Source organism: Mesoplodon mirus (assembly GCF_964341445.2).
Source record: "Mesoplodon mirus genome assembly, chromosome: 1".
NCBI classification, from domain to species: Eukaryota; Metazoa; Chordata; class Mammalia; order Artiodactyla; family Ziphiidae; genus Mesoplodon; species Mesoplodon mirus.
The window spans coordinates 211,932,537-211,946,348 of NC_138976.1; the positions used below are offsets into that span (position 1 = coordinate 211,932,537).

Here is a 13,812-nt window from a genome sequence, read left to right on the forward strand (position 1 = left end):
TTCCCATCTGGCCAAGCCAGACCCCAGACACAGGCAGGTGCCTTAGTCAGAATACCACAGGCTGAGGGGCTTCAACAACAGACGTTTCTTTCTCTCAGTTCTGGAGGCTGGAAGTCTTGGATCACGATGCTGGTGAAAGCCTGTTTCCTGGCATGTAGACGGCCGCCATTTGGCTGTACACTCACGTACATGGCCTTGCCTCTCTGGTGTAGGCAGAGTCCAGCCTCTTCCTTTTCATAGATAATCCCATCATGGGGCCCCATCTTCATGGCTTCGTCTAAACCTAATCTTCTCTCAAAGGCCCCACCTCCAAATCTGTTACACTGGGGGCTGGGGCTTCCACATACAAATCTATGGGGACACAAACATTCAGCCCATCATAGCAGGTGATGAAAAGCCACCTCTAGAAATGCCACAGATGACTGCAAGGGAGGGTCTACAGGCCACACTGTCCATCTCCTCTGGAAAGAGCCTTTATTCTCCAAGGACAGTACCACTCCCTGACAGCCACTCTTCACAAAGCCACTCCTGAACGGTCCCAGACAAGCTGTGTGGACAGGAGACTAGAGGGGGGAGCGGGCATTCTGAGTGATGTGCCCTGGCACCACGCCTTACATGGGGAGAGCGGTGGAGCCAGAGACAGTGGACGCCCTGGACGTGGCTTTTGCTTCTGCTTCCTCTCAGCCCAGACATGCCAGGGACACCACATTCCAGCTCTCATCTCCTACTTGCCTGACAAGCCTTGGGCAAGCTCCTCTGTGCCTAAGTCCTTGTCTGAAAATCAAGGGATTTAGACCATTAGCAGTGAGGTCCCTTCTGGCTCAGGGGTTCTGCTACCGCAAATGGATTTCACACCATAGTTCAAGCGGAGAGAAAACATGCACAGTGTGGCCGGTGAGCATGCTCACTTCTGCACCTCTGCACTGGCTCTTTTCTACATGCAGCCAGACGGGTCCCATTGAACTTCAGTTGGATCCTCCCTAACACCTTCCCGAAGTTGGACAGACTGGTTTGCCCAAAGCAAAGTCCTCCCAATGCCCGAGAGCCTTCAGTAACCTGGCCCCCATCCTCCATTTCTCCCCCTCTCATTCTGCACCAGCCACAGTGGCCTTGTGGTGGCCTGGCCCTCCTAGCACACTCCTGGCCCCTGGGTACCCACACATGCTGCTCCCTCATCAGGATGGCTCCCAGCTGCTTTCAGGTCTCTGCACAAATGTCTCCTTCACAGTCAGGCCCTTCCTTGTCATCCAGCATAAAACAGAACCCCCAACCACAGCATGCTCTAGTCCCTTCCTTAAATGCTCTGATGCGCTGTGCAGCTCTTGTTCAATCATTCAGTGTCTACTTCTGCCAGTGACATGTGGGCTCCACAAGGCAGACGCCTCCGTCTCCAATGCCCAGGACGGAGCTGGTGTCCAGTGCCTCACGCAACTGTGGACACTGATAAATGCTGGTCCACAGATGGGCGAGTCGGTTTAAATGATGGGGAAGTAGGCAGGAGACACATTCTTTAGGGAAACCTGGATGGGGCTGGAGAAGACCCAGTTGGAAGGACCCCACAGCTGTGGGGCTGTCCCAGGGTGGGTGCTCCCTGCAACACCCCCTTGTCTAAGTGGGGAGCAGGCGCTCTCCCTGAACGTAGCTATTCCCTGGTGAGAGTCTGAGTGCAGGCTTCTGAACCGGTGAGAAGGCAGAGGCCTTGCTGTTTGGATAACCCAATTTGGGGCTGACTTAACGTACCAAGATGCCACGTATGCAGTCCCATGACAGGTGTGATGGAAATTATTCCTAAGAAGGTGGTAAAAGTTCAAACCTCAGGGGAAAATGAGCTGAGAGGTGTCACACTGAGGGGAAAAAATACCCCTCTGTCCCATGATTTCTGCCAGCGGCCATTACTGCATCCACTGAGCCATCATCCCAGCCACGCTGTGTGCCAGCCTGGGCTGCTCTGGACTTGTTTTTAGGATCTTTTTTTTTTTTTTTTTTTTTTTTTTGAGTATTGTGTTTAAGATCATTTCTTAAATAATAGGGATTATGGGAAAGTCTGAGGAAAATTCTTTACATAGATGGATACTCAGAGAAAACACTTCAATTCTAGGAAAAGTTTACAATGCCAGCTGGGTGTGACTCCACATCCTTGGTCATGGGGCTACACTGCTGTGTAAGTGTCCGAGCCCAGATTGGGGCACCCAGTCAGCATGTCCGGGGCAGGGGTCACTGAGCAGTGACAAACACAGGTGAGCATGCCTTGGCTGGCAAGCCCACCTGCCACAGCACCTCGGGGGAATGAGGTCGACACCTATCCGAGACAGCTCCTTGCCCTCTCTGGACCACTGACCCTGCCCCCAGGCAGCCTGCATCTCCAGCACCTCCAGGATTGAGGTGCACTGAGCACTGAGGATAAGAGTGAGCAGGCCTTGAGACACACACCTCATTTCTGAGATTATGAGGCCAGAGTCTGCACACCTGCTTGTGATCAAGTTCCTGCACTAACCTTTCATATGAGCGACTCCCAGCAAATTTTCTTTATTATCCATCCTATTGGTACTTCTCCCCAAGTAAAAAGAGAAGAAAAGTCTGAGATCCTGGGACAAATGTGAGCAAACACACTGCAGTATCTTTAGCTTGGATGGATAGCCACAGAGAGTGTTACGCATTCCATGTTTGTCATTAAAAGCAGAATATGTGGCTGAATAGATATTCTTCAATGATGTCCCTCAGTGCCCAAGAAAAGTGTTCACTTTGGGGCCATACTGGGCAAAACAAATGCTGAATTCCATGAGATGGCTTCAATTTGAGATGCCTGTGCAGCCAACCAATACACGTGTTTTGATGATAGCACATGATCCCCACCCCAGGGTCACCAGGACTCCAGGGATGGGGAGGCTGAGCTACCACTAACTGTCCAAGCAGGCCTGGAGCTACTGGGTGAAGGGAAAAGACACAATACTTACAAAAACTTTCCATTTGTCTTTGATCCTATCAGGACAATCTGCTCAGATTCATCCCGAGAGATTTTTCCGTGGAACCAGGGCATTTTTTCATGGGCTGTGGTGGCGATCAGCTTCTCCAGCTGAGGTTTCTGGCTGATAATGGCCTGCTCGAGAGCTTGACCCTGCCACGAGGAGAAGAGAGTGAAGCCATAGCAAGTGAAAGTGACGAGAAAGACGCAGAAAGCATTTCCAATCTATCCTAAGTCCTGACATGGTAAAATGGAATCACATTTATTTATGTGTTTGTATGTTCATTCAATAAATAAAGCCAATAGATCTGATATATTATTTAAGTGCCTTCAAGTATATAACTAACAAAATAGATTTTAGGATACAGAGGTGGGCACTTTCAAAGCCACATTGGGCTTTAGAAACCATCTGGTATAATCCATGAGGTCTAGAGAATGGTCTTCCTGCCCTCTTCCAATCAGTCGCCTCCTAGAACTGATTGTTCTGTGTTAGACCCTGGTCACATAATAACAATCTGTCTGCCTCTACAAGGCTTCACTCTGAGCACTTACACATGTTGCTGCCTGTAACTGCAAGAGATGTGATCACAGAAAGAGGAGATAAACCTTGACAACATGGAAGACAAAAATGAGAAAAAGGCTGACAGCTGGGTAAATTCGCTTCTTCAACTGTTCTTAGTGGGAGAGAAATAGATATCTTTCACAGTAGTAAATAAACAACCTGAGTTGATTATTCCAAGTTATAAAAAGAATCAAAAGTGAAAATAAAAACATAACCAACCCACACGAGGAGATGGAAGGGGGGAGGGAAGGCAGAAGGGAAGGTGAATTTGAAAATTTTGTCATGCTTCACAGATGGAATGAAAAACAAAAGCAGTAATAGTTACGTACCAGAGAGGCATCCGATTCAAAGTAAGCAGAGGGCAAAAGCAAAAGGGTGTGGAATACTACTCGGCCATAATAAAGAATGGACCCCTGACACACAGCTGACTCACAAATGCATTATGTGGAGTGTAAGAAGCTGCTCTGAAAAGGCTACATGCTGTGTGAGTCCATTTATATGCATTCTGGACAAGGCAAAACTATAGGGACAGAAATCAGATGAGGAGTTGCCAGGGGCTGGGGTTGGGGGTGAACATGAGGATGCTTGATGGGTGATGGAACTGTTGCATATCTTGACTGGGGTGGGGGGCTACATGATGCCCTGTGATTGTCAAAAAATCATAGAACCATATACCTAAAAAAGATGAATTTCACGGTGTGTAAATTACACCTCAATAAATCTGATTTATCTGATTTAAGAAAAGAGTAAAAAGATGGTCTAAGACTTATGTAATGAATACTGATGAAAAATACTGAATACATAGTATCTGTTTGCAAGACTGAATTCAGTGCAGAACATATTAAAGGAGTCAAGAAGTCGGTGTATAGAATCCTCAGAAAGCCTGTACTGTCATACATCCACATGGATATATAGGAAACATACATCCAGGAAACACAAGGAAATGGTTGAACATGTGGGTCTGAGCAGGAGACCATCAGCCAGCCTGGTGGCTCCTGATATCAAGTGCTCTTGAGAGTGTGGCAGGAATGTAAGTTGTCACAACCTCTGGGAGCTTTCTGGATGACAACCTGTCAATATGTCCAAATCCTTCACTGTGGCAAATGCAACCTGTTCAGGGTTATCCTGCTGATGCTGCGTAAAGCATTAGGAGAATGTCACTAGCAGCGTTATTTATAAACCATGAAGGTGTCCGTCAATAGGTACTAGTAAAATAAATTATGGTGCACAGAAGGGACCATCAGGCAGCCAGTAACAGGCTGATGTAGCTGTGCATCTGTCAACATGGAAAGTTCTGCAAGAGATATTATGAAGGGGTGAAATCAAGTGCCAATCAGTGTTCAGTATGACCCTGTTGGGTAAATAAAAACCAGTATATGCCTGTGATGCCTCTCTGAAAGGGCCCAGCACGAATTGGGTAACAGTGGTTTCCTGTGGTGGAGAAACCCACATGGCTGGCACAGTAGGGGCCCACCCTCTCAAGGGTGACCGCGAAAGAGGAAAGGCTGTCTTCTTGGAGTGAGGCATTTGGGGGCCCATGCTGATGACTAAGGAATAGGTTGCTTATCTGAGGCACCACTGCATGGCTCTCATGCAACTGGGTGCCCGTGTGGCATTCCAGGGCCCGCGCGCACACGACACCGTGCCCCGCCGCCACTGCCAGGGGACCGGCTGCCGCCCACCTGTAGGTTCCATGTCTGTTTCACATACTCCCGGATGAGGTTCTCCTTCAGGTCCTCAAAGGGGCCTGTTTTGGGCTGCACCCCGGGCGGCCGGTTGAAGGGCTTCTTGAGGAGGCAGATGAGGCCATCCAGCTCCTGGGAGTGGTAGTGGCAAAGCTCGGCAGGGCTGCCGTGGGCCCTGCCGCCCGAGATGGCGTAGGTCCCGTTCAGCTCACGCTCAATGGTGTAGTGATGCGCCTTCCGGTCGTGCGCCACCGACAGGGCGAAGCCGCCCAGGTAGTTGCGGCTCTGGCGCAGCAGGTAGAGCCCGTCACTCATGCCCCCCTGGATCAGGTAGTCTTCTGCCTCCTCCCGGGTGATGTTGCCGAAGAAGAAGGGCAGGTGGTTAGCGCTGTCGCCCATCCCTGCGCCTTCCCCTCACGTGTCCACCTGGCAAAACAAAGATGGGGCGGAAGTCAGGAGCTGAGCGGCAGGACGCTGTTAGAGCACCGACCCTCCAGATAAGGACGCAAGTCCTCCTGCCCGGCGGCAGCTCTTCCCTCTGGGACTCGGGTCGAGAGCCTGAACCAACTGTGCCCCCGTCGTTTCTGCCCACATAACCATTACATTTCCAAACACACCCTCTCAATACTGAAGCAAGAAACAGAGCATTGGACCCATGCAGTCAAATTAATCTTTTGTGTGGGGGGGGGGCGGGGGGGACAGAGAATGCTAAGAGACAAACTAGAAAGAGAAGTCCCCTTGCAAAACAGGGCTTAGGAGCTCTCTGACAGTCAGTGGGGCACAGGGGCAGAACCCAGACAAGCCCCTTGTTCTCTGGAGATGCAGAGAGTTGTCAAAAACACTCACGCTGGTCAGAGTTATGTGCAGTGAAGACGTCATGGACTCCTTCTACGTGGACATTGAGGGTCTACTGTGTCACACGCTATAGCTGGACACCAGAGAGTTGAGCACTGGCCACATTTATATATGTCAAACCTCTGGCCAGGAGGTAGGACGGGCAAGTGGCTGCCCTGAGGCATGAAAGTGCCCTCCTCCCAGAGCCCCAGGCCTCAGAGACACACTGTCCCCTTCCCACCCTCCTCCAGACCACTTCCTGGCACCCGCCTTGTACCATCCGCCGGAACAGTATCGAAGAAATAGTGCAGGTTCCACATGTGATGAGGACACCTGTCACCAAAAACAGATACTTCTCGCACTAAACAGACACACACTTCAGAGGGGAAGTGTGAAGGCAGTGAATGTAATTTGACAGGAAGACTGTTTGATCATTTGTGGTTGTAGATGAGGAGGATCTATATTGCCAGTCTAAAAGGGGCTTGTCATCAATGGTAAAGTATCTAGATGACTGCATCTGTGCATCTAGGGAGCAAAGCACATACCCCTTCATGTTACACACACAGACATACACAGAGACACCCAAAGAAACACACACAGACCCACATACCACACACATACAGAGACACAGATACACACACACATGATTATGTGAAACAGCCTCTTCTCAACAGGACTCACCTTACAAAAGACAGTAGAACATAGTGCCTGCCTGGTAGAGGTAACAGAATTTTCTCCAGGCAATACTGCCAAATCAGTATTCCTGAGTGAGTCCCCCAAAAGACATGGGTTTTATTATAATTTGATTGTACAAATAATTTTCTCATTTGCTTCTCTTAATATTTGACTATCAATCATTAATTTTTCTTTGTCAAAGTCTCTAAACATTCATCTTCCATCAAGGTTTTGTTTTCTTTCTTTCTTTTTTTTTTTTTTTTTGCGGTACGCGGGCCTCTCACTGTTGTGGCCTCTCCCGTTGCGGAGCACAGGCTCCGGACGCGCAGGCTCAACGGCCATGGCTCACGGGCCCAGCCGCTCCGCGGCGTGTGGGATCTTCCTGGACCGGGGCACGAACCCGTGTCCCCTGCATCGGCAGGTGGACTCTCAACCACTGCGCCACCAGGGAAGCCCCTGCGCCACCAGGGAAGCCCCTGTATTCTCTTAAAAGTACCATCCATATTTGCTCTTAAAGTAAAGACATCTGCTATTAACCAAAAGACATCCCTGGAAAGACAGTGAGTAGATGTGTCTTTGGGGAGCAGTAGTTCCCTTCTGCTTCTTTCTTCTCAGGCTAATCCCTCTATGTCATTTGTGTTACAGTTTCAGCCCCTGCCCCCCATCCCCCAAAGAGTGAGGGCCTGGCCTCCTTTCTCATGCTCCTCTCTGTTCCTGAAGTGGGTCTTCCAGGGCCTCAACTATCTGTCTGCACAGTGAACCCACCTGCACTTCCAACTCCTGTCCCCTGCAGCCCAGCACTTTTCCAACCTCCACGTGCCTACACATCATCTGAACTCTGTTAAGCGCAGGGGCCAGCCGAGCTGCAGTGCCAACAATCTGGGTGATGCTGATGCTGGGCCCCTGACCGTATCTGAGGCTGAGATCTCCATGTACTACCCGCCTGCCTTCCTCAGCCCAGGTCCTCCCCCAGCCAGGAACTCAGAGTCCTTCAAGAGTCCTTGCTTTCTCTCAGGCTGGTTTTCCAAATGGCTGTGGTGTGTGTTCCGTTCCCTCTGTATCTCTTACCACTGCCCTTTCTAATGCAACACTCCCAGCTGCACTGCTGTAAGCACTGAGGTCCTGCTGCCCTGCCGCCCCCTCCCCTCCTGTTCTGCTTCACCTGTCCCGTAGGCCCACAGTTCCCTGCAGCTTGCCCCATCCCTCTCTGTCCCGTAGGCCCACAGTTCCCTGCAGCTTGCCCCATCCCCCTCTGCCTATCAGCCTCATTCCTAGCAGGCTCGGTCCACAGGCCACGGCTGTTCCCTCCTATCTCCTTGCTCACACACTCCCTCTGCTTGAGGGACACACCATCTTGCACACCTGCCCCAGATGCACCCTCGATCTCAGCTGTCCCTAGTGCTTGGGACTTCTCACAGAGCTGCCACCCACCATTGGCCTCAACAGTAAGTCTTCAAAAACAATATTGTAAGTGTTTACAAATATTTTTTAATTTACATAAACCTTAACAACTATCATTTTTAAAATTCATCCGTTTGCCACTAAGATTGACATTGGGGCTGGCCCTCGGACGTAAATCCCACATTGAAGCGAACCAACGTGACAAGATAGAAGACAGGCGGAAAGGCAGCCTGCCAGGCCCATCTTCCAGGCCTTTGCGGGATGCTCCTGAATGGCTCTGATGGTGAATGTCAGACTCACCCCTAAGCAGGTGGTGCCTCTCTGGCTTCCCTGGGAGGGAAAAGGCCTGGCTGCCCTCAGTGTCAGCAGTGCCTGGCCAAGCAGCCCTTTTATTTATTTATTTTATTATTATTATTATTTTTTTCTTTTGCGGTACGCGGGCCTCTCACTGCTGTGGCCTCTCCTGCTGTGGAGTACAGTCTCCGGACGCACAGGCCCAGCGGCCATGGCTCACAGGCCCAGCCACTCCGCAGCATGTGGGATCTTCCCGGACCGGGGCACGAACCCATGTGCCCTGCATCGGCAGGCAGACTCTCAACCACTGCGCCACCATGGAAGCCCAAGCAGCCCTTTTATAATGGTGTGATTTCCTGTGCTGGAGGTGACGCTGGGCGAGGGCCTGAGAAAATGCACTGGGCCATTGCCGTTGGTGGTGGTTTTGACAGTAGATATGGTTTATTGCAAGGACAGCTTAGGGCACATTCTTGGGCTATTTAATTTGGGGGATGAACAACATGTGCGATGCCTTGCTTATGCCTTCTCAGGACCAGTTCCCACCACTGCCCACTCGGGGCCTTCTCCACAACACAGGCCACGGTGACAGGAGATGGTCACCTTCATTGCAGCCGCTGGCCACAGAATCTGCGTCACCGCGCTGCTGCTCTCAGCCCTGTTCCTCAGACAGTAGCTCTCGCTCACTATGGTAAATAAGTACAGACAGCAGCTTCCCCGCTCTGCTGTGTACTCCCCTCCACATGCCCGTTGACTTGGCCCCCTCTCTGTCCACACTTGCTCACAGGCACTGCTTAAATCTTCCTTTTCTTTGGACCCCAGGGAAAGTCTGGAGCTCAAACTCTGTTTAACACACACAGGGATAATACTCTCCTCAACAGTGCCTAGAGCTTGCTACTTTTTTTTTTTTTTTGTCTATTTCAACATTCCCAGTTATTTTTCGCCATCTGTGAAATCACTTTATTGTGATAAATCAGCTTTATTCCAAAGCTCAAAACTGAGAAACTAAAGAGGCCGTTGGTCCCCATGGACCAGGCCCCCCAACTCCTCCCCAAATGCCCCCAGCGCCTCGGCTGGTGCACAGGTAGCTCTTGAGTAAGGTGAGGCTTCATGCTATTGCCAGGTGAGCACCTCAAAACACTACAGCATTGGGGAGGGTTGGATTGGGAGTTTGGGACTAGCAGATGTAAACTATTACATATAGAATGGATAAACAACAAGGGTCTATTGTGTAGCACAGGGGACTATATTTGACGTCCTGTAATAAACCATGATGGAAAAGAATATGAAAAAGAATATATATGTATAACTGAATCACTTTGCTGTATACCTGAAACTAATACAACACTGTAAATCAACTATACTTCAATTAAAAAAAATAACAATACAGCATCATTTGCTTTTTGGGGCCTTTTTTTTTTTTTTTTTTTTTTTTTTTTTTGCGGTACGCGGACCTTTCACTGTTGTGGCCTTTCCCGTTGTGGAGCACAGGCTCCGGACGCACAGGCTCAGCGGCCATGGCTCACAGACCCAGCCGCTCCGCGGCATGTGGGATCTTCCCAGACTGGGGCATGAACCCGTGTCCCCTGCATCGGCAGGCAGACTCTCAACCACTGTGCCACTAGGGAAGCCCTGGGGCCTTTTTATGACACAGGTTCAAGGTGGATTTCCCACTAGAAAAATGTTTTATAACATGAAATAATGTTGTGATGCCTGTGCAGCCTATCTCCCTTCCTGGCTTAGTTTTTCTCCAGAGCACACCTCCATGGGTAACAACCCTTTAACACACTGTAACTTGCTGTTGAATTGGATTCTTGTCTCAGTCCCCGCACCAGAGCGCCAGCTCTGAGAGGTGAGAAGAGGATGCCTTTGTTCACTGCCCTGTCTCGGCACACAGCAGGTGGTCAAAAATATTTGTTGATTAATAGGTATCGTAATAGGGAAGAACAAATCTGACTCCATATTGGATGTGTTTCTCTTACTTTAACCTTTGTATTCTATTGCTTTTGCTACAAGTTAATCACTAAAGGGATGTTGCCCATCGCTTAGAGAACACATAATGGCCCATCTCTGGGAACCCTGCCTCCTATGCCTGAGTGTTAAGCTAAAATGCCTTTGTTTAGCTCACAGGAAATATCCTGACAAGGGCCACCTGTGAATGGCCAGCAGGAAAAGAAGAAATTAACACATGGCCTGCAGAGTCTGGTCAGAACCAGGAAATATTTGCAACAACTTAGTGTCACCTTTTTTACTTTACCTCCTCACCTCCCCCTCTTTGCTCTAGAAAAGAAACTAGCATCCAAACCCCAGTAAGATGGTTCTTTGGGACAGTAGTCTGCCATCTTCTCAGTCTGAATAAAGTTGCTTTTCCTTGCCCCAGGACCTCATCTCTCAATGTATTGGCCTGTCGTACGTCGATCTTGGACTTGGTAACAGTATGATTAAGTGAAAGCAGCTTTCAAAATAATGTGTCCAGAGCAATCTAGTTTTGTTTTTAAAAGGTTATATGTACCCAAGTATGTAATAACATACACCGAGAGAGTGAGACAAGAGACAGAAAGTCTGAGAGGACAGTGGGTATGGAGGAAGGACCCTGGCTGCTTTTATTGGCCTCTTTTGTATTTTCTGCCAAAGCCTCTGCACTGCCGCATCCTCTTCTGCCTACTGTCCTCTGCCTGGCCTTTACTCCACACTCCATGAATATGCTCTTGCCAATGTCACCAACCTCTAAATGGCCAAACTCAAGGTCACTCCTCTGGCCCTATCTTGCTTGACCTCCCAGCAGTGCTGGATGCCACCCAGCACTCCCACTTCAGTGGGTCAGTCCCTCTTCTTGGCCGACCCCTCCCCAGTCCACCGCTCCTTCTTTCGTTTAATCTGCAACCCAGTGTTGGGTCTTCAGCTGCATCTTCTCCCGGCACATGGCCCCACTGCCAACGACGTGCCCGTGGATCCCACATCCATCTCTCCAGGCTGAGTTCCTGACCTAAACGCTGCTTACCTGACGTTTCCACCTGAACATCTAAAGGGTCACTCAACCTTCAGGTGCCTAAAGTGGGACTTTCAATGGCTCATGCTTGGTCCTCCCTGAGCCCCTCCTAACTGAGGAAATGACACCAACTCTAACCAGTTGCTCAGGACGAGACCCTAGAGACTTTCAGGATCCCTCCTTTTCACTCATCATGCATGTCTAATCCACTAGCTCAGAAAAGAACATGTTTTCTTTCAGATGTGTCCAGGCCACCCTGGAACATGTCCCTTTGAGAAGCAGTGAGCTCCATTCAGAGACCAATGGGCTCCATCATGGGCTGGGGAATCTCAAAGGAGGTTGGACCAGCTGGTCTCCAGGGATCTCTTATCAGTTTTCCTCTAAAACATATCCCAAAGCCATGTCTTCTCTCTTTTTCCCTTGACATTCCCTGGGTAGAAGGTCCATCACCTCTCACTCACATGGATGGAAGTCTTACCCGTTAGTTCTCCCTTCCGCCCAGCACTCCTCGTGGACCATTCCCCACACAGCAGGCAGAGTGATGCTAGCAAGCCATCTCCCTCTCCCAGACACATCCCAAACCCTCTTCCTCTGGCCTTCAAGCCCTACTTGGTTTGGCCTGAGCCCCCTCCTCAACCTGCCCACTTACCCATCTCACCCGTGCTCACCACGTCCAGCCACACCACCCTCCTTCCTGTCCCAGCCGCTGTACTTTCCCCCATGGCTGGTTTCCTCCTTCTCAGGCCTGTGGTTTCAGCTCATGTCACCTCCTCAGAGGGGCGCATGCTGATGGCCGAGTCTAAGTGGCTTCATGCCCCAGTTCATCTTTATTTCCTGAAAAGGTTTATTTCCTGCATCACATTCACCACAAGCCTGCCCTCGTACAAGGTAAGGTCCAAGGTCTGGAAGTATCGACCTGCATCCCCAACACTTAGGGGCTTCCCAGGGGCTCACAAAATACCTATTAAATGGAAACCTGCTGATCTCTCCTTTTTGGAGTTTCTACAGTGAATAATGCCATTGCTTTACTAATATAAACTCTCACTGTGCAGCTGCTGCTTCGCCCAGGTGAAGAGCATGGTTGCAGAGTCAGAGAACCTCAGAGAACATGTGTCCAACCTCCTTCGAGACCCACACAATTCCAATTTGCCCAAGACACTCTTAAGGGTATAGTTGGCTTCAATGCCACCACCGCTGAGATCTAAACACACAAGTGCACAGGCCCCTCTTGGGCTGCTGTCGGTAGCCCACAAATGCAGCCATGGGTGGCCTCAGCTTCCAGTATCCACCTTGGGTTTCTGGCAAATGAAAAGCTGCCCTTTTCACATGTGGTCAAAGCACGTCCCCCACCCTTGATTTACACACTAAGACCGCTGCATTTGCCCCTCTCACACTCATTTTGTTGGTCTCACCCATTTCCATCTGTCACCTTTCATTACATCAGCACCAGGCTTCTCAACCTTGGCACTCTTGACATCTGGGCTGGATCATTCTCTGCTCTGGGGGCTGTCTTGTCCACTATAGGCTGGGGTAGCAGCAATCCTGGCCTCCGGCCACTAATGCCAGCAGCTTCCCCCCATTCCCCAATCATAGCAACCATTTCCAGACATTGCCAAATGTTTCCTGGGGGCAGTGTCCCCAAATGTCCCTTGACTGGAAGCCAGTGTGTTAGCGGTTTGGCCTGCCCACAAATCTGATGTGTTCCTTCCATTGCTCGAGCACCTTCACTAATAAATTAGATAAATATCCCTCTATCGAATTTATTACCATGCTCACTCTGAGCACAGGACAGGGAGGGGTGGAAAGGATCAGAGCCCCGTGGAGGTAAATGTGCGCTGACCCTGGAGGAGAGCTAGGGGTGCAGAGAGAGTCTGGGAGCCAGACAGGCTGGTGTCCCATCCCAGCTTGTGTGACCAGGGCACATTAGCATCACAGTTCTGTACCTGTGAGAGTGATGTCGGTGGCACCAAAGTCGCCGCAGTCATGATGGAGAGTGTGGAGGGGTTTCCATGACAACTGGTACCTCACAAGTGGAGTTCCGAATAAAAGAGAGAAGGAGTGGTTCATGGTGGAATGGTGAAGGGGAGGTATGGGCAGCCCACACTTGAAAGGAGAGTGTGTGTGTGTGTGTGTGTTTGTGTGTGTGTGCACGCATCCCCAGTAGACACCTTCACAAAGGCAAGATGGAGGCTTGAATGGAACCACAGACAATGTTTTCTTACTTTAAAATCCTGCCCAGTCAGGTAAGGCTTCATCTTCCATTCAATGCACTCTGAGGAGTTACATCTAGAATAGAGCCTATATCATCCCTGGGCTTTGATTCTGGCTGCCCACCGCCCCACACCGCCCCACCAGGAGCCCCACCAGCAGCCCTCCCAGAGCCTGCAGAAATGAATTCCTGTGACCGACCATG

General features: G+C 50.1%; 1 protein-coding gene across 2 annotated transcripts in view; it reads right to left on the reverse strand.

Annotated features, from left to right (window-relative positions):
• The window catches only part of SYK (spleen associated tyrosine kinase), a 102,716-nt gene that overhangs the window by 47,112 nt on the left and 41,792 nt on the right, over positions 1-13,812 (reverse strand). For both annotated transcript variants that reach the window (XM_082629195.1, XM_082629194.1), the window contains exons 2-3: positions 5,207-5,635; positions 2,955-3,115 (exon numbers count right to left, since the gene is read on the reverse strand). In XM_082629195.1, the coding sequence (XP_082485321.1) occupies positions 2,955-3,115; positions 5,207-5,608 (563 nt within the window). In that variant the 5' untranslated portion in view covers positions 5,609-5,635. The remainder of the gene's footprint in view (positions 1-2,954; positions 3,116-5,206; positions 5,636-13,812) is intronic.